The sequence below is a fragment of the Psammomys obesus genome, unplaced genomic scaffold (genome assembly GCF_907164565.1).
Source record: "Psammomys obesus unplaced genomic scaffold, mPsaObe1.curated_primary_1811, whole genome shotgun sequence".
NCBI lineage: Eukaryota > Metazoa > Chordata > Mammalia > Rodentia > Muridae > Psammomys > Psammomys obesus.
The window spans coordinates 46,593,888-46,612,810 of NW_026585895.1; the positions used below are offsets into that span (position 1 = coordinate 46,593,888).

The following is an 18,923-nucleotide window of genomic DNA, read 5'->3' on the forward strand; positions in this document are numbered from 1 at the left end:
CATGGTCCCAGGTGACTCCTTCAGTCCTAGCCCTCTGCTGCAAGCTGGGAGAGAAAGGGAAAGGAGGGGGGAGAGAACCACTTTTGACTGAGGTAGGCTTTTACAAGCAGGGCTCTTAGAAACTCCATATGTATTTCTCAAAGGACAGAAAGTTCAATCACATGACTCAACTGTGTGAGGGCAGAGACATAGAACTTGTTCAAAGTAAAAAAGCATCTTGGTGTCAATAGAAAAGGCCTTTTAAGAAGGTCTGGCTTTTCTCCCACAGCTGTCCACATATCCTATCTTTTGTTCATCTCTAGGGTACTGGTGATAAAATTCTGAAGCTAATTGTCTGAATTAGCCTTAATCCAATTAAGGGCATGGAAGCCAGCCAAAAGTTCAGGGTTCCCCAGACCTTCTCCATTTTTGATCAGGTTGACTACGAATTTGAGCATGCCTATGTTCCTTCTCAGCTGGGGTCAGTAATTCCATGGAATGACACAGAACTTAAGAAAATGCTTTACTTATGATTACAGTATTGTTGTAAAGGATGTAACTCAGGACCAATCAAGAGGTCGGGTCAAGGTCAAGGTGTAAGAGGGTCTTGAATACAGAACTCCCATTCCCACTCTCTCTGGAGTAAGAGCTCATCCTCCTCCTGACAGACTGATGCGTCTGGAAAGCAGAAAATTACACTGAATATTGGTGCCCCGAGTTCTCTTTAGGACTTTGTGGTGGGGGAATGAAAAATGTCCCCCATATACTCAGGTATTTGAATACTTGGTCCTCCCCTGGTGGAACATTTAGGAAGAGTGGATCCTTGTTGAAAACCCAAGTTCACTGCGGTGTACCTTGGAGAAGTTATAGCCTCATTCTATTCCCTGCTGAATCTTTCTGTGTCCTGTGTATGAATAAAAACGTTTTCTTTTTCCTGCTGCCATGTCACACCTCACCCTGCTATAATGGACTCTATCCTACTAGAACCATAAGCCACAATAAACTTTCTTTCTTCAGTTGCTTTTGGATTTTATCATAGCAACTGGAAAGTAATTAATAGAATGCAGGCAGGCCTGAGTGATTCAATCATTGGCCTTTGGACATAACTCAATCTTCTTCCTTTAATGGATGGTGAACCTGGCTCATGACCCAACCTTCTAACCACAACATTGGTCTTTCTGGTGGCCAGCTGCTAGCTTATGTATTTAGAATAAAACCAGGTGTGATATAAGAGCTCATGAATAATAACCTTTCACATTTAGACTTTACTCCTGGTAAAGTCTAAAGGTTTTGAATCTTGCTTCACAGGAAATCAGTACAAACAGCAGGACACCCAGGTCACACACACCTGTAACCCTAGCACTTGAGAGTTGGAAATAGAAGAATTATGAGTTCAAGAATCTACTCTGCTATACTTTGAGGCCAGCCTGGGCTACTTGAGATGTTATTTTGAAAAAAATTAAAAACAGAACCATATGTGCCAGGTGTGGTGGCACATACCTTTGATCCTAGCACCTGTGAGAAAGAGGCAGGTGGATCTCTGTGAATTTAAGGCCAGCCTGGGCTACATAGTGATACTCTGCCTCAAACTACCCAACCAACCAACCAACCAAACAAACAAACAAACAAACAAACAAACAAACAAAACAAAAAATCCCAAACAATATCCTTCCCCTAAGAGGTACTAGGCATTGTGCTTATCCCCTTCTTCCTCCCTTCTCCATTTCCTTCCCTTTGCCTTCTCCCTTCCTCCCCTTCCTACAGTGCTTTGATCATCTATCTACAAACAACAGAAAACTCTGTATTCTATTCTCTAATAGGAACTGAAGTCATGTGTGCTTTCCCCTGGCTATTCAGCGGTAACTCTGGTTTGGTGTGGATGCTCAGCAGCACCTCTATACAGCCAATATCTCCCTAGCTCTCATCCTCACCTACTGTGTTTAGTTAATTTTTGTTGTTATTGTTTGTTCTTTGTTTTCGAGACAGTGTCTCTCTCTATAGCCATGGTTGTCTTGGAACTCACTCTATAGACCAGCTGGTCTCAAACACACAGATATCCCCCTGCCTCTGCCTCCCCAGTGATGGGATTAAAGGTGTGTACCACTAGTCCTGGAAATCTTATTTTTGTTTGATTTTTAAAATTGTATTTTTAAATTTACCATATGTGTATATGTGTTTGTGTGGGGTGCCTGCCATATCATGTATGCCACTTGCCAGAGTCAGCTATCTTCCTCCACAATATAGGTTAAGGACATTTCAGTTCAGGCTGTCAGGCTTGGCAGCAAATACCTTCACCTGCTGAGCCATCTCACTAGTCCCTGGTACTCAGGCAGCCAGGATGGCCTTGGGATCACTAAGTAGTTGAAGATGATTTTGATCTTCCTGCCTCCATTTCTTATGCACTGGGATGATAGGCCTGAGTACCACTCCCATCTTAATGATTATTTCAGCAAATGTTTTGTTGCATTTATTTATTACTATAAAGCGTTTGTAGAAAAAAATGAGAAGCTAAGACAGGGATTCTCAGTGTCGTATATGCTGTTTCTCTAGCACATTAATATGGTATTATAATAGTATCATTTTTGTTGCTGTGACAAAACACTCTGACCCTAAGCAACTTATGGGAGGAAAGGATTTATATCATCTTTATAGGTTATAGTCTATCATTAAGAGAATTCTGGGTAGAAACTCCAATAACAGGAAGGAGAAGCCATGGCCCATTCTGGTTGGCCCAGGCTTAGCTGCTGTCTTTCTTTTCTTGATTTATTTATCTATTTTCTTTTTTCTCTCTCTCTCTCTTTCCTTCTTCTTCTTCTTTTTTTTTTTTTTTTTTTTTGGTTTTTAAAGACAGGGTTTCTCTGTGTAACAGGGCCCTGTCTGTCCAGGACTTGCTTTGTAGACCAGGCTGGCCTTGAACTCACAGAGATCTGTCTGCCTCTGACTCTCTCGTGTTGGGATTAAAGACATGTGCCACTACTGCCCATCAGCTTAGCTGCCTTGTTATACAGCTCAGGATCACCTGCCTAGGAATGTCGCTGCCCACAATGTCACTGCCCACCGTGGGCTGGGTCCTCCTATGTAAACTAACAATCAAGACACTCTCTCACAGACATGCCCGTAAATCAATTTGATCCAGACAATTCCTCAATGAAGGGGTTTTGCTCAGATGGTTCTATGCTCAGATGGTTCAAGCTGACAGTTCATGTTAATTAAAACAGGTAGATACTTTTGCTATTAGCTAAATTTCATAAAGTTTCTTAGTTTTTTTTTTTTTTTTTTTTTTTTTTTTTTTACTCTGATATATTTTTCTTTTCCAGGTTCCATCCTGGATATGAGGAAGATCTCTTCATCAGGTTCCCTTAGACTATTTTTTTATTTTTTAATTTTTTTGTTTATTTTGAGACAGTTTATTTCTCTCTGTGTAGCCTTGGCTGTCCTGGACTTGCTTTGTAGACCAGGCTGAGCTTGAACTCATAGTTATCTGCCTGCCTCTGCCTCTCTGATTGCTGGGATTACAGGTATGCTATTATAGGCATGGGACGGTAGGCGCTAGACTATTCTTGTGACACTTTTCACATTCCTTGTTTTTAATGAACTTGATGGTTACAAGGAGTATTGGTCAAATGTTTTGTAGATGTTCTTCATTTGGGACTTTTCTGGCGTCTCCCTCATGATCAGAGGAGGTGAAGGATTTTAGAAGGAAGATTAAACCACCAACCATGTTGATTTGTGTTCTTATTAGCAGATGGCTTCTGCTGCCATCTAAGAATCAGGGGCATGTTCACCAACGGAGAGAGGCAGGAGACGAAAGGAGAGAAGAGTCATGGCTGGCTGGCTGGCTTTATTCCTATTAAGGAAATCATCTCTCCTTTCTGACAGGCTCAGGAGGTAGGGGCCAGGACTGTGACTAAGCACATAGCCATTGGTATGAATCATGCAGCATGAGCAAGGTGGGCAAGTAAATGACAGGCAAGCAATTGAGAGTATTAGCCCTAGTGCCTTCCAAATAAAGAGGGGACAGCACTGGGCTAATTACCATGAGGAATCAAAGCATGTAAATGACGCATCACTCTAGAAAAATTTTCAGAAATTGTGTATCCTGATTAGTTCTCTCTCTCTCTCTGTCTTCCATCTCTGTTTCTTAAATGTTCTCCCTATGTAACTCAGGCTGGCCTCAATTTCTGGATCTCCCTGCCTCAGACTCTTTAAAAGGTCTTATTTAGAAAGGTGGGCTGTTATCCACTGGACCTTTGATTAGGATGTGTGTCATACAGCATCAAGTGTAAAGGCCAGTTTTCGAGATTCACATCTAAAACAGGAGAGACAATGGGACAACCACACTTTGAAGAATATTCTAGTTTACTTCTTTGCAATGAAATAGTAATCAGATCAGTCTGGAGGAAGAAAGGGTTAAAGTTCATCATCAAAGCAAGTTAAGGCAGGAGCTCAAGGCAGGATGTTGCATTCAGGAAGTGAAGCAGAGACCATGAAGGGACTGTTTACTGACTTGTTTCTCCTGGTTTTCTTAGTGACCATTCTCATACACCCCAGGACCATCTACCCAGGGGTAGCACTGGCCACAGTCAGCTGAGTCCTCCCATATTAATCAGCAAATGAAGAGAACATCCCATAATCACACCACAACCTCGTCTGATGGAGGCAGTTCTGCAGCTTTCTTTCTTTTTTCCTTTTTCCTTCCTTCCTCCTTTCTTTCTTTTGATTTATTTTTTATTATTAGTTACATTTTATTAACTCTGTATCCCAGCTGTATCCCGCTCCCTCATTCCCTCCCAAACCCTCTCTCCCTCCCTCATCTCCTCCCTGCCCCCTTTCTTTCTTTCTTTTTTCCTTCCTTCCTTCCTTCCTTCCTTCCTTCCTTCCTTCCTTCCTTCCTTTCTTTCTTTCTTTCTTTCTTTCTTTCTTTCTTTCTTTCTTTCTTCCTTTCTCTCTTTCTCTCTTTCCAGGTAAGGCTAGGTTAATAAAAAACTAATCAGCACAGACGATAAGTGCTGAGACAGTTTTTCTAAAATGACAACTGACATAATCTAACTTGAGTTTTAGAAATGGTGTAATAGGGAAGAGTGTTTGCTGTACAAGCACGAGATGTTGTTTGGGAAAAAAAAAGTATCTGTGAGGTATGGTGACACACACCTTTGATCCTAGCACCTGGAGGCATGTAAAAAGCTAAGCATGGTTATGGGAGTTCCTGCAGCCATAGTGTTGCAGGTGGAGAAGGATCTCTGGAGCTTGCTGGCCATCAGCTTGGCTTCAGGTTCTGTGAGATGAAGAGTGACAGAGCAGGACACATCAAGTCCTGATCTGGGATTTACATTGGCACATGGGCTAGAAGCCCTGAACACACTTTATATGCATATGCCACATGTATACGGACAAACAAAACAAAACCAAAAAACGTAATTTTTTCTTAGCCAGCTAAGCTCTATTTTTTTCTACTTAGAATCAAACCAGTTATATATTGAAGTTACATCTTAAAATACCTAGCTATTAATACTACTTTGTCACTGTTAATGTTACAAGAATGTCCACTTGAATTATATTTTCCTTGACTTTTTTTTTTTTTTTTTTAACAGTTAGAACAACTTTATTCAGAGGTTTGGGGAAAGGTTGGAGAAGTCCATGCTGTCTGCTGTCCTCCACAGGGAAGATCTTAAAAGGGTCCCCATTGCTAAGAGCTTCCTTGACTTTTAAAGTAATCGCCACTTTAGAAACAGCAAAGGTAGATTCAGGCACTTAGGGAGTGTCTATTCTATTAACCTGTGAAGGCATGGCTGTGACTTATATTACTCAGCAGAGATAAAGCAACCTCCAGTGTTAGGGCCTGGGATGTAGCTCAGGTGGTAGACAACTTGCTTAGCGTCTATGATGTCTGGGGTCCATCCCTATCAGAGCATGAACCAGGTAGTGCATACTGTAATATCTGCAGCATTCATTTTGAAAACTCTACTTTGTTTGGGGTGTTTGGGCCTCAACCTCCCTTCCAATCTCCCAACCCTATGTAGGAGAGAGAAAGTTAGTGGGGAGAGAGAGCCCTTTTACTTCCCCCAGCTGTTTAGGGTCAAGGGTTCTTTTGGGGCTCTATTCCAATCTCCTTCAACAGCAAATGCAGCCAGCAGTCTCCTCCAAAACGCTGTGCCCCAAAGTGCTTCTCTCCTGTTTGCTCCAAACCGCCACACCACCCATCTCTCGGGTGTCTCCAAATTGCTATATGCCAACACAGTACACCACTGCTTCTCTTTCTAGACTCTCAGTTTATATCTTCAAAGTCCTAGATCATGCCCCTCTCTGTGCTGCATATGGAAAGCCATTACCAGCTGGCAAAGATCATGCCCCACACATGACAATTAATGTCTGTGGAAAAACTATAGCCCAACTAAAATCCCACACTTGGGATTAAAACAAAAACATATTTACATAACACAAAACTTCCATTATAAATATTAGCATTCTGGAGGATAGAGGCAGGGAGATCAGAAGTTCAAGGTCATCCTCAGGCACTCAGTGAGTTCAAGCCAGACTTGGGTATATATAAGATTCTATGTTAAAAAATAAAACAAACAGCAACAATAGGGGGGTAGGGAGAATAACATGGCCAAAGAGATGACTCAGTGGTTAGGAGTCTTGGCTGCTCTTCTGAAGGACCTTGGTTTGATTCCCAGTATCCACATGGCAGATTAACATTGCCTGTAATTCCAGTCCCAAGGGGATCTGACACCCTCTTCTGGCTTCTATGAACAACCAGCTCACATATGGTGAACAGATGTACATGCAGACAAAAACACCTACACACATAAAATAAAATAAACAAATCTTAAAAAAAAAAAAGATTTATACTTTACCTCAACCACAGTTGTCAATGAACCTATGAAGGACACCCTGCTAGGACCTACTGGCTTTTATCGCTTATTGTAGTAATAATAACCAAATGGGAAGCCTCCTAAGCAAAAGGTCTGTCTGATCTTACTGAAGAAATATCGGGTTTCCATGCTACCAAATGACCTCAAATTTAGAGGTGTGTGCCATAACCTAGCTGCAGATGTCAGGCATTTAACAGGTTTGTTTTATTTCTAATTGCTGGCATTTGCTTAAGTGCTTCCTTAATTCTAATTTATGTTTTTATGTTTAGTTTGTTTACATAGCCCATAGTTCCCAATTGTCTTTATTTGCTTAACTGTTTCTTTAATTTTATTTACATTTTTATATACGTTGCTTTGCTTACATAACTCATTGTTTGGAGCGGGCTAGGAATAACCATAAATCCCCATTGCTAATTAGCCTCATCCTTATGACTGATTAGTCAAGATTATGAGCCTAGAAGGAGGGCAGGAAGGAGGCCTAATAGTGACTCACAGGATCACTGAATTTTAGAGCTGGAAGGAATCTGAGAGCTTAGAGCATCTTTCAGATTAAATTCTGTGATTTTTACATCTTCAGCATTGAAGAATCACAAAAAGTTGTCTGCTTGCCCTCACTCCTTTATTTAAAAAAAAATGTGCAAGGATTTGGTGACAGTTTGAAAAACAAGTTTAGAGTAGAGAAAATCCAATCACTGATGGTTGTAACTCATAATGAGGGCTTGAAGAATCAGCAACTTGACACACAGAAGAGCAGAGAATATTAATGAACTCAAAGGAGGCTCTTTGGACTTAAGCAGGGTAGATCGTCTGGAACTCCTTCCTCAGCAGCTGTGCAGTTGGTAAGGCTTGTAGCTTGCCTGGCCCGTGAGCTTGGCTGTTAGCTTTGCAGTGGGGAGTATTTAAAAACACACTCAACATACGAAGGAAAGAACCTGGAACTGAGTAGCCTGCTTTATTCCAAGACTCCATCTGGCATTTAAAGAACTGCTTGTCCTACATTCAACCCTGCAGAGTAACAGCCATTTTTCATCTCCTCACACCTCTATTTTTAGTTGCAGGTAAGACAGCTTATTGAGTCTGAGGAAGGAACACTTAGACTTCAGAGCCACCAGTTAAAGACCTAACCTAGGGTGATCTCCACGAATCTAAAATGAGATCTTGTTGAATCCCCAGCCTTTGAGATGAGGTCGAGATCAGCCTCAAGACTGCACCTGGGGTGCAGGTCCAGATTCCACCACCATCGAAGCCTTTAGTCTCCCATAGGACGAAGAGGTGTTATAGGCATGCAAATCTGTGGCTGGCGTCGACCCCTGAGGAAGAGGTAAACTGACAAGGGAAATCCAATCCATTTCTAAACGGACTTGTCCGTGAGACTAACAGCTCGCTCTCCGCAGATTCCACACACCTGCCAGAGGAGTCCCCGGATCACCAGGACTTGAAGAGTGTGCAAAGTGCAGTTAGTTTAGAAATTATTCCTGGACGTCACTCTCTCCGGCCGACGAGTTCCCCTGCGGCCTTTCCATATGCTACCCTTTCAGGGAAGGGTCCCGAGCTCCCACTCTTAACTGGTCCCTTCTTGAGGGGCAGCGCAAGGCTCTAGTGACAGCTCCAACTTCTAGCACTGACTTCTGGGTTACTATGGCGACCACGGGAGGGGCGGGGCTTTGAGACCCTCTTTCCCGGTCTCAGCTCAGGACTTTCGAACGCTCCAATTGGGACAACCTTTTCTTGCCTGTGTCCCGCCTCGTACGGCGCTGAGCGCAATGCGATTGGCCCCGGGCTCGGGTCCTTGTGCCCAGAGGGTACCACCTCTTGACAGGAAGAGCGGGAAAGTGTACCAGCCACTGTTCAAGGCGTGAAGCTCGCCTCACGCAACCGGGGACCACGCGGTTGGCCTCGGGGACGCTTTAGCCGGTCCTATACACTACCGTCAGGTCCCCAGCGACTGACGACAGGAAAGGAGCAGGAGTCGGGCGGTCGCCCTTCGCCGGCCGGAGTTGTCCGTCTGTGGGGCGCGTGCGCGACGAGCCTAGGGGCTCCCGGGCGCGCTCTCCGGCGCCCCACAGCAGAGGCCAGAGGGGACTGGCCGCGTTCCAGGGGCGGGGCCAGTGGCGGCGGCGGGAGGCACAGGGCCCAATGAGCGCAGGCCACGCCTCGAGAGGCGGGGCATCCGGGCGCTCCCCCGCCCTCCAGGTCGCCCCCGCCCCTCCCCCCGGGCGCTGGGGCCGCAGTGAGTGAGTGGCACTGGCAGCCTGTCAATCCCTCAGCCGAACGGCCTCCGAGCCCGGTCCGCGGCGGCTGCTGGCTGGGTGCGCGGCACCGGAGGTGGCGGCGGCGACTTCTCCCGCCTCATTAATCTGCTGTCCGCCCGGCGTGCGGCCCGCCGGGGCCCTACAGCGGGCTCTGTGCCCCCGCCGCGCCGGCCCGCCCGCTCCCAAACTTTCCTCCTCCGCCCCTCTCGCTCCCCGCGGCCCGCCCGGCGGCCTCCTCCTCCTCCGCCGCCGCCGCCCGCCGCCGCCGCTCCCTCCCCCGGGGCCGCCGGTGCTCGGATCCCGCCCGCTCGAGGCGGCGGCGGCGGCGGCGGGCGGCCGAGGGAGGGGACCGTTCAGGCTGGCGTGGGCGGCGGCGTCCCGGCAACTCGGCTGGCGCTGAGGACCAAGTTGTGCGGGGCCGCCCGGCGCGGCGCGGGGCGCTCAGGAGGCGGCGCGGCGGCCGCGTGAGGGCAGCGGGCACCGCCGCCTCCGCCTCCGCCAGCGCCGGCGAGCGCGCCGCTTCCGCCCGCCGCTAGTCCTCGGTCTCCGCCGCGGCGGAAGCGGGAGCCGGACGCCGGTCCGCGTCCCCTCCGAAGCGGGCCGCGCCGGGCCGGGCCGCCCCCTCCCGCGCGGGCGGGGAGCGCGCGGCCGCCCCCCCCCCCCCCCCCCCCTCTTTCTTCTCCTCCCTCGCCGCCGCCGCCGCCGCCGCCGCCGCCTCAGCCTTCGCCTCCGCCGCCCGCTCCCGCCCGCGCGCGCGGCGGGATGGACGATCAATCCAGGATGCTGCAGACTCTGGCCGGGGTGAACCTGGCCGGCCACTCGGTCCAGGGGGGCATGGCTCTGCCGCCTCCCCCTCACGGCCACGAAGGGGCGGACGGCGACGGCAGGAAGCAGGACATCGGCGACATCCTCCACCAGATCATGACCATCACCGACCAGAGCTTGGACGAGGCGCAAGCAAAGTTGGTGTTGTCTCATTAAGCATCTTTTGTGTGTGTGCGGGAGCCGGGCTCGGGTCCCGGGTGGGTCCCGGGACCGGGGCCTCAGTCGCGGGCGGGAACTTTCTCCGCCCGCCAGGCGCTCGCCGTGCCCCCAATCGCGCGGGCAAAGTTGCTTGCCGGGCTCGGGACAGACTCGGTCAGTGCTTCGTCCGCCCTGCGGCCCGGCCCCCTCCCCGGATTTAAACCTCCCGCCCAGACCCCGGTGCGCCGTGCGTCCCAGCCGGGCCCCGGGATGCGCTGCAGGGAAATGCAACTTTCTCCTCCCGCCTAGACTCCGGGCGTCCACACCCCTCAGCCCAGTTCGGGGCGACCCGCTGTGTCTCCCGCACGTCCCTGCACGGAGCGCCAAGTTCTCCTGGAGGGAGGGCCGCTTGGCAAACTTTGCGGAGCTGTCACCAGCCTATAGCCGCCGCCGGCCGGCCGCTGCGCCCGCTTCTCCAGCGGAGCTCGGGCATGGGGGGGTCCCCTCCGTGCCGGTCTGGTCCCTGGGGTTCCCACCGCGGCCCCGGAGCGGAGCCCCCTGCGTGGGTCTCTCCTGCGTTCGCCGAGGCTGCTGTCGCGCTGCTTTCGGGCTGGAGCTCTTGCCGCTGGAGCTTGCCGCCAGGCGCGAACTAGTCAACTTGAGTTTTTGTTGACTTCCCGTGCTTCAAAAGAGCTTTCCCAAACGGGGCCCGGTTTTAAATCTTGGATTTAACTTAAAGGAAGGCGCCATATTATTCCAATAGGTGATGCTAATACCTTTGTGTTTTGCTATTTGTTTTTCAGGAAACACGCTCTGAACTGTCACAGAATGAAACCGGCGCTCTTCAGCGTCTTGTGTGAAATCAAAGAGAAAACAGGTAAGACTCTGCTGCCCGAAGTGGGCCTGGAGACCCCCGAGGTGGGGTCAGATCTACTCCTTCGACTCTCCAGTTGAGAGCTGCTGCTTTTGGGCACCGCCATCTTTGATCATTCTCTGCTTCCCACCTCCTGATCTTGAGAGAAAACTGCAATAAATCTGGAGTCTATTTTTCTGTTCTGCTTTGGTACAAAATGAAGCGTATGTTTGAATGGGGCTGGGTTGCAGTTCCCTAGGAGGCAGCCCTGCTGGGGTCGGGAAGGGGGCTCTAGCCAACCCGCTCTCTCCTATCTCTTTGCCTTGTTTTTGTAGCAGTTTTTAAAAGGAGCAATGGGGGACTGGAGGCCAGGGTCCAGTTTCCCCGGAGAGGCGTCATCAGAACTTTGTTTTACTTACACAGCCTTAAGCTTCGGTTTTACTGGTAGAAGACACAACTGAACAGACCTCAGTAGCACGTTGGAATTACTGTTTTAGGTGGGGATATTACTTTTAAGAACACAGGAAGGAAAATGACTGCTTAGGCATATACAGTGTATCACACTATTAGTACTTATATTACATCTTCTATCTTGTAATTTTTACACTTGTAACTGAGCACCAATATATAAAGAAAGAAGTCCACAGATGCAAATGAAACAATTTTGAACTTAAGGCAAGAGTAGATGATAGGATAGGTTTGCAGAAGTGTTAGGATGAAAACTGCAGATACATATTAGGGAATGTTTTGGCAGTTCCTTATAGTTTAACTTTCCTGTCAGACTTTTTCTATTTAAGGTATTTTTATTTTTTACTTAATGGTAAAGCTAAAGTGGAAGATATAATTTACATGTTTTAGTTTGTGTTTATCTTTCCTATATATGGTAAAAAAACGCTGTATTAATCAGGCTTTTATTTGATTGATTGATTGATTTGTTGTATGTATTGGGTGTATTGCTTTTTAAAGTTGCCTTTTTGTAAGTTGAGGCAAAGAAGAAAAAGTCAAGCCCAATATATTGCATTTTTCAACTGATGTTGTTTTAATGGTTCAGTGTTTGACTTTCTTTAATTGAGTAAATAATAGCATACTGTCTAGGATTGTTAGGCAGGTAGTCGAGTTATACTCTGTTTAAACAGATACTATTCATATTCGTAAAAGTAAGCTAAGGGAGATGGTAGTATATTGCTCTTTTTTAATGTATGATGCTAAACTGTAATTATTAGTAAATATTGAGAGCCTAAAGAAATAATCTTACTTGTTTTTTACTCATGCCATAGATTTTTTTTTATAATAGTTTTTTTTGTGATATACTTTACATTCTGAAAGCCAGTCATTTTAAATTATTGACTTATTGTATGTTAATTTTTAGCCACCTTTAGAGTACTTGGTGATTTAAGATGGTAGATGATTTTAATCTATAACTATAAAGACATGTAGCATTGAATTTTGACGGCTTTTAATTTGGGAGAATAAAACTATATAAATCTTAGTACATTATGTTGCTTAATTTCCTAGGATTTTCTTGCTATCAGGGCTGCACTCCAGTTCATGCTGACAGCTAAGTACTGTACTATTGACTGTGTATTATTATGTGAATATTAAGATTGATTCAACTTTATATGGCAGTATAGTGCTAAAGAGAGGGAATTGTTCTCTAGCAACAACTCCTTTCTTATGATTTGTGTTTATTTGTTTTTTGCCCCTTTAAAGTTTTGGTCTAGCCACACAGAACTACAGAGCGTTTCATGTTTGGACACTTATCAGCAGGAGAAATTCAATTAAGAAGTGTTAGTCTTCTAGTTGCTTATTTGCACAGGACTTAGTTACACCACTCTGAAAGGGAAGTGTAGTCAATGACATGTCAAAGGTGAGTTAGGAAAAGAACGGAGTCTTTTCAGAGTCTGGGATTATGGTCAGAGAGAGCTTTGGTAGGGTTATTGCTATTTAAGAACCAGGAGAGAGCAGACAAAAGGAATTTCTGTGTTTTGAAAATTGTTTCTTGGGCTTTCAGTGATAACTTGTAAATTAGATCCTCTTTTTGTGTATTGACCTGCGACCCAAGTTTGCAGGTTATCTCTTTTATAAAAAGACAGCAGCCCGCAGAGTGAAGGCGGCTGTCTGGGCAGAGGCATCTCCTGCCAGCCTCTCTGGGCTTGAGAGCGATGGGATTTAAGTACTGAGTGATTGATGGGGGTGAAGCTCTCGCTCGCTCACTCGCTCTCTTTTCCTTTCTCCCTTACTATCCACAGCTCTGCCTCATGCTCTAAACCCAGTCGTAGAAGGAGACAGGATCGCTAGACTCGGAGCCCTCAATTTGAAATAAAACAGCTGTGTAGACATAAGTGTTAGCAAAAGCAGAGAAAGCCGGGCATCACATTCCAGAGCCTATCCCCCATCTGCTTCTGCAGTTCTGCCTTAGAGACATTATGAACTTAGAAAATAAGTGTTAGGAATCTATATATGCTACTTAGTTCTTTCTCTTTAACTCATTTTATTAATCTGTTATCATAATATGTAAAGATTAATTACGTAGAGAAAGTTCATCTAGTCATTTGTGAATATAAATCAGAAATATTATGTGATGACTGTTCTGCATAATGGAGGGGAGGGAGCTGACAAGTTGAGAGCTGGAGGGGTAGGTAGGTGGGAACTGCCACTTCAGTGGATAAGGTGATTTTGGTTGCGCTTTTCTTTTGAAATAAGGCAAAAATCATTAAAAAAAAAAAAAAAAGTCATGTATTTGTAGAGCTACCAGCAGATTTTGTGGTTTCTGATCAGGTGGTGATTACTACCAGTTTTGCTGCACACAAGGGACTTAGTTTCGAAAACATCTTATTTCCTCCCCTACCAAATATGAAACAGGCATTCTTTTCCCTTTCTGACAGATAAATGGGCAATCTACTACAATTATATTATTTTCTTGTTCAGAAGTAAGAAAACTGTACTTTTACTATAAGATGATTGTTTTTTTTAAAATGTATTCGATTGTAAAATTTATTGTACAGTTATTTTGGAGGAGAACATTTTTCATTGAATTGGTATATTTATACATTTTAGAAGCAACTAAAAAGTTACAGGCTTTAAAATCAAGAAATGTGTCTGTTTTAAACTATGTAAGCAAGGGAGATAATAGTTGATGGGTTGAGTTTTCTTTAGCATGATAACAAAGTCCTACGTTACCATACATTGCTTATTAAATAAATATCTCTGATGCAGTGAGGCCTCCATGCTTCTCTTGGTATAATCACTTACCTACTACTTTAATCTTGACTGGAAGGGTTTCCTTTGTGAAAAAAAAAAAAAAATCTGTCCTTTTTTTTTTTTTTCTTTCTTTTTTTTATAAGACCATTAATTATGGGAATTCAACTGAAGACAACATTTTTCAAGGAAAATATTTTTAATGTATACTAATATAGCAATTTAGTTTATGGTCTGAATTGTAGTATTGTGAAAAAATAGTGTATGTTAAACAAAGTCAACATAACCCTTTCCTTTTACAATGCTAGGTTAAAATACACATTGTTGATAGCTGCCAACCAAACTCTGATTTATTGCCACCACAAACCCTAAATAGTGTTCATTTACTAGTAATGTCTAATGGCAGACGTGATGGTTTGCCAGATTTGTAGGCTTTGTGAGGCTTATAAGCAGGACTGACTTGGGAAGATCATAAAACTTAATGAACTTCTCTACTGCAGGAGGTGTCCGCAGGGGAAGAGAAAGGCCTGCTTGGCTGGTTGGGCTGGTTGAAGGATTTTTTATGTTTCAAGAGAAGAAAATGACTATTACAAATGCTGTACTTTTAAAAGAATCCATCTTGAGAAAGCCATGAGAATTTTAGATATCAGAACTGGGGCAAGCATGTAGTTTGCACATGAATGTAGTTTGTACCCACTTAGTATACGACATGATTGAACCTTTATCTTTATTGCTGAAAGTGTGAGGAGCTTTCAGAAGGACAGGATAGTGCTCTGAGTTAAGCCTTCCATTTACTTTTTACCCTACATGTTTAGTGTTTTATTTGCGTGCTTTTTTTTTTTTCTGGCCTGTTCTTTTCTGAAGATATCCATGTAAAAATTTGCTATGTTTTTCATTGTATATTGCTTTGTTATTCTCTTAATTTTCAATGTGTCAAAGTCAGATCAGTCATCAAGTAAACATTAAGCAAAGATATAAAAATTATTATTTCTGAGTCTAAATGGTTGTGTAGTTACTGGTTATTTTAAATTGATCTTGAATTATATCAGTATAGTTATCAGTTGCTCCAAAGTTTTGAAAAGAAATGCATTATAAATGGAAGATATATATATATAACAAAACATTTGCATTTTATATATGTATTATATATATGCATATATATGTATATGCATTTTATGTATATATAAAATGCAAATGTTTTGTTTCAATGAGGCTATTTTCCAGCTTTTAAGAGCTTTGTATTATAGACACTGCCAACCACCACATATACACATATATACAAGTACACACAATATATATACAACAACAATAATATGTACATATATATATAGAAATAAGAAAAAATTAAACATTACTTACCTTCAATAATGGCAACAATTGGCCAATCTTATTTTCTCTATTATTCCTCCCCTCTCAGAATTTTTGTGATGTGAATAGTAATGGGGCTTTAATACTTAAAATTTTATATGAATTTTAAAGAGACATTATGGTTTGTTTACATTGTGAATACTAAATGATTAAACAGGAAAAATATGAAGTCAGTGTATGTTAGAAAGGTCATAAATTATATTGCTTTATCAATATATTTTTCTAAAAGCCATTTAAGAATATTTTATCATGTTTTTTTAGATTTATATTGTTTCCTGGAGTTTTTGTAGGAGGTTTTAAAGGATGTAAAAGAATGCCATTTGTCTGACTGTTTTCCTCCTCCTTTTTCATTCTTAAACAATAATACACACAATCTGTTGGTAGAAACCTATGAAAAATTGTCATTGCCAAGCTGTTTTAGAACTCTCTGGGCTGAAGTATCATGCAGATATACCTTTAAAATGAGAAGATCTTTTCTAGCCTTTTTTTTTTTCCAATAAAAATATATTTGAACAAAAATATTGAAGCCTGTTGTCAATACTAACTTGATCTCTGCAGGTATTTCTTTTGTACCTTACTTTTAGTGAGCCTCATTACAGGTTTGTGTGGTTTTGATATTTTATTTAAGAGCTTTACTTTGTAATTTTTATTAATTTATAAAACTTTTTCTAAATCAGAAGTATATTACTACACTGGTAATGGAAGCCCCAAGTTGCTCCCAAAACACACAGATCCATTTACTTTTATAACATAAAACTACATTTTTTTTCATGCTGATGACTCTTTTTAATTACATTTACTTGTAGTTCTAGATTTTAATTTATAAATTTTATAATCCAAAGCAAGATTTAGTTAGCATCTTATTAGTTTATTTGTATTTTGGTACCCTATGCGGCCATGCTCTAGGATGAAATTATAATTTATTTGGGTCTCTAGGAATTAAAGCAGAATTTTCTGAACCACATAAGTCACCACTTTGTTTTATGTGGATACCATACATATTTATTCAAAGTAAATACTTGACACATCAGCACTAACATATCAAGTGAAATAAAGATTTAGACTTTTTCCCATATTCAAGTATTTGTGAAGAATCTTTAGATCGTTTTTATCTCAGTCTTGACACGATGAGAATAATGTTTTGTTTTCTCAGCAGGCTTGTGCTTTAGCCATTTATCAGTGTGATCAGCAGGAGTGAGGTAGTAACTGACAAAGCTCCCCATCTCCCTTCCTATGCTGACCTTTCCAAGTACTTGCTCTATTTTTATAGGCCATTCCAGGCAGGAAGTGTGGAGAGACCCTCATTTACATCACAAGTATATAGTGTGGTGTAAATCAGTGAAATCAGTGAAGATTTCCAGGTCTGTTTATCACATTTTCTTTTCTTTACAAAGTTATAGAAGTTAATTAAACAAACTGCTATTACAGCTATGTGGTAGTGCTATATTTAGTAAATAAATTAAAAAGTAATGCTTGAGTGAGCTACTGGAAAACTATGCCATCTTTTATGCCTTCAGACATAGAACATATTCAAAAACACATTTTAATCTTAAAGTCTTGATTTTAACAATACTCTTTGTAAGCAGACTTGCAGTTAGAATCCCTTATTACCTTCTTCATAGACATGAGCTAAACATATAATATGCTTATAGTTTCTAGTGTAAAGTGTAGCTTGCTTGTGCACTGAATTTAGCAAAGAAGTTAAATTGACTAAGCAGAGCAGTTTTTTGACTTACACATAGTAACAATTACTACTGAAACAAAGTAATTATGGATAAATATTCTTGTTTAAAATTTTATATTTGTTTTCTTTGAGCATAAGTATTTTAAAAGTGCTAAGCTGTTTAGAGTACTAACTCTTTTTATGTAATCATATTAATGAGTTTTTGGTATACATTGTAATCCTTTTAATGCTGATGATTTCTCCTGATGTTTAAACCATTATTTAGGAGATGCCAGCATATGTTAGTGCAAAATGATTTTGTTTTGTTTTATGTGGTACATCAGTTTTCAAAGCATATTTCTTAGGCATCAGAGTCCAGCAGGTGGCTTTTTACATTAAAAAATTCATAAATTTTAAAATCCCATAAAATTTTATTTCAAATTCAAATTAACTGATTGAAAATGTCAACATTTCCACTGTCTCTGTATTAACATTTATAATAGAACAAATGGTCGCATATAGGAATTATCTGCAACATAATCTAAATTAAGATTCTAAACAGGCATTGCAGATGCTGGTAACTTTGGCAATTATCATTTTGTTTGGTGAACAGTAGTAAAACAGTGTGCGGTAAAAGTGTTTAGAGAGAGAGGACAAATAAATTGAACAGTTTTGCAATGCAAAGTGGTTTGTGGTGTTTTTGAGGATTTCTTGGCTCTCTCTTAACTGCTATTGTAAGCCTGGAGCAGATTTCCCCATTGCTAATGCCCTAGAAGTATTAATTCACTTTGATATGCTAATTAGAGGGCATTATGCAAGAAATGAGATTAAGTGGCAGCATGAAGCCATTTGCCTGTCAGTGAATTGAGAGCTTTAGCATCGGGAGGAGCTTGGGTTTTTTTTTTTTTTTTTTTTTCTTGTATGTGTTTTGTTTTTTCTTTTTTCTGCCCCCCTCCCACACCTTAGTTTCTCCTGGTTTTGCATATAAATAAAATTGATTGAAAGCTTTACAGAAGGTTCTGGAACATTGAACTCCTTCTCCCCCTATGATTATTTTAGTGTAACATGAAATTTTCATTTTACATTCTGTGTGAAATTAAGAATTTGGTCATTTACTTTTTCCTGAGATGATTTTAGCAACATGGCTAGTGAGTTGCTATTGCTTACCTCTTTATAAGTGTAAACAGTGTATACTAGAGTCAACACTAAACTGAATTTCACAAGAATGTTTACTTGGAAGTGAAGAAAGAAGTTGTCGAATTCGACTTCATGAAACTGTAGTAGATGAACATTAATATTTCGACTTGAATTCATGAAAGTTGAACAATAGAATTAGTGGTTAAACTTTGCCCTTTATATAACCTGTGGAATTTATATTTTATTGTGTATTGACACATAAGATTGTTGTATTTGATTTTCAAGTTGAAAATGAAATTTCTTACTTCATTCTGGTTTTACTGACTTGCGGCTAAAGTAAGGCATTTGAGTTTAGCGCTTTAAAGTTACTTTGTGGTTTTCTGTTATTTGTGAGGAAGTGGATACCTGACTAAAGGGTTTGGAGAGGTGGAGGGCAGAGTTTCTCTGGATGTATGAGAAAGTTAAGATTTCTCCAAACACAGCTTCTAGCTGCATACAGCATTGAAAGACGCGCAAGTTGCTGTTCAACTACAAATCTCTGGGTTTGGTTAGATAGAGTGTTTGGGCAAGGTATTTGTATTGAGACTTGGTTCTAGTCTCCGAAGTCCATCATGTCTAGACCCAGTGAGCCATAA

At 42.3% G+C, this 18,923-nt stretch overlaps 1 protein-coding gene across 2 annotated transcripts in view; it reads left to right on the top strand.

The window, feature by feature from the left end:
* Positions 1-9,438: 9,438 nt before the first annotated feature.
* The window catches only part of Pbx3 (PBX homeobox 3), a 200,677-nt gene continuing 191,192 nt past the window's right edge, over positions 9,439-18,923 (top strand). Inside the window, exons 1-2 of one of the 2 annotated variants that reach the window (XM_055600788.1) lie at positions 9,439-10,068; positions 10,873-10,946. In XM_055600788.1, the coding sequence (XP_055456763.1) occupies positions 9,869-10,068; positions 10,873-10,946 (274 nt within the window). In that variant the 5' untranslated portion in view covers positions 9,439-9,868. The remainder of the gene's footprint in view (positions 10,069-10,872; positions 10,947-18,923) is intronic. The other variant, XM_055600787.1, reaches the window with a different exon arrangement.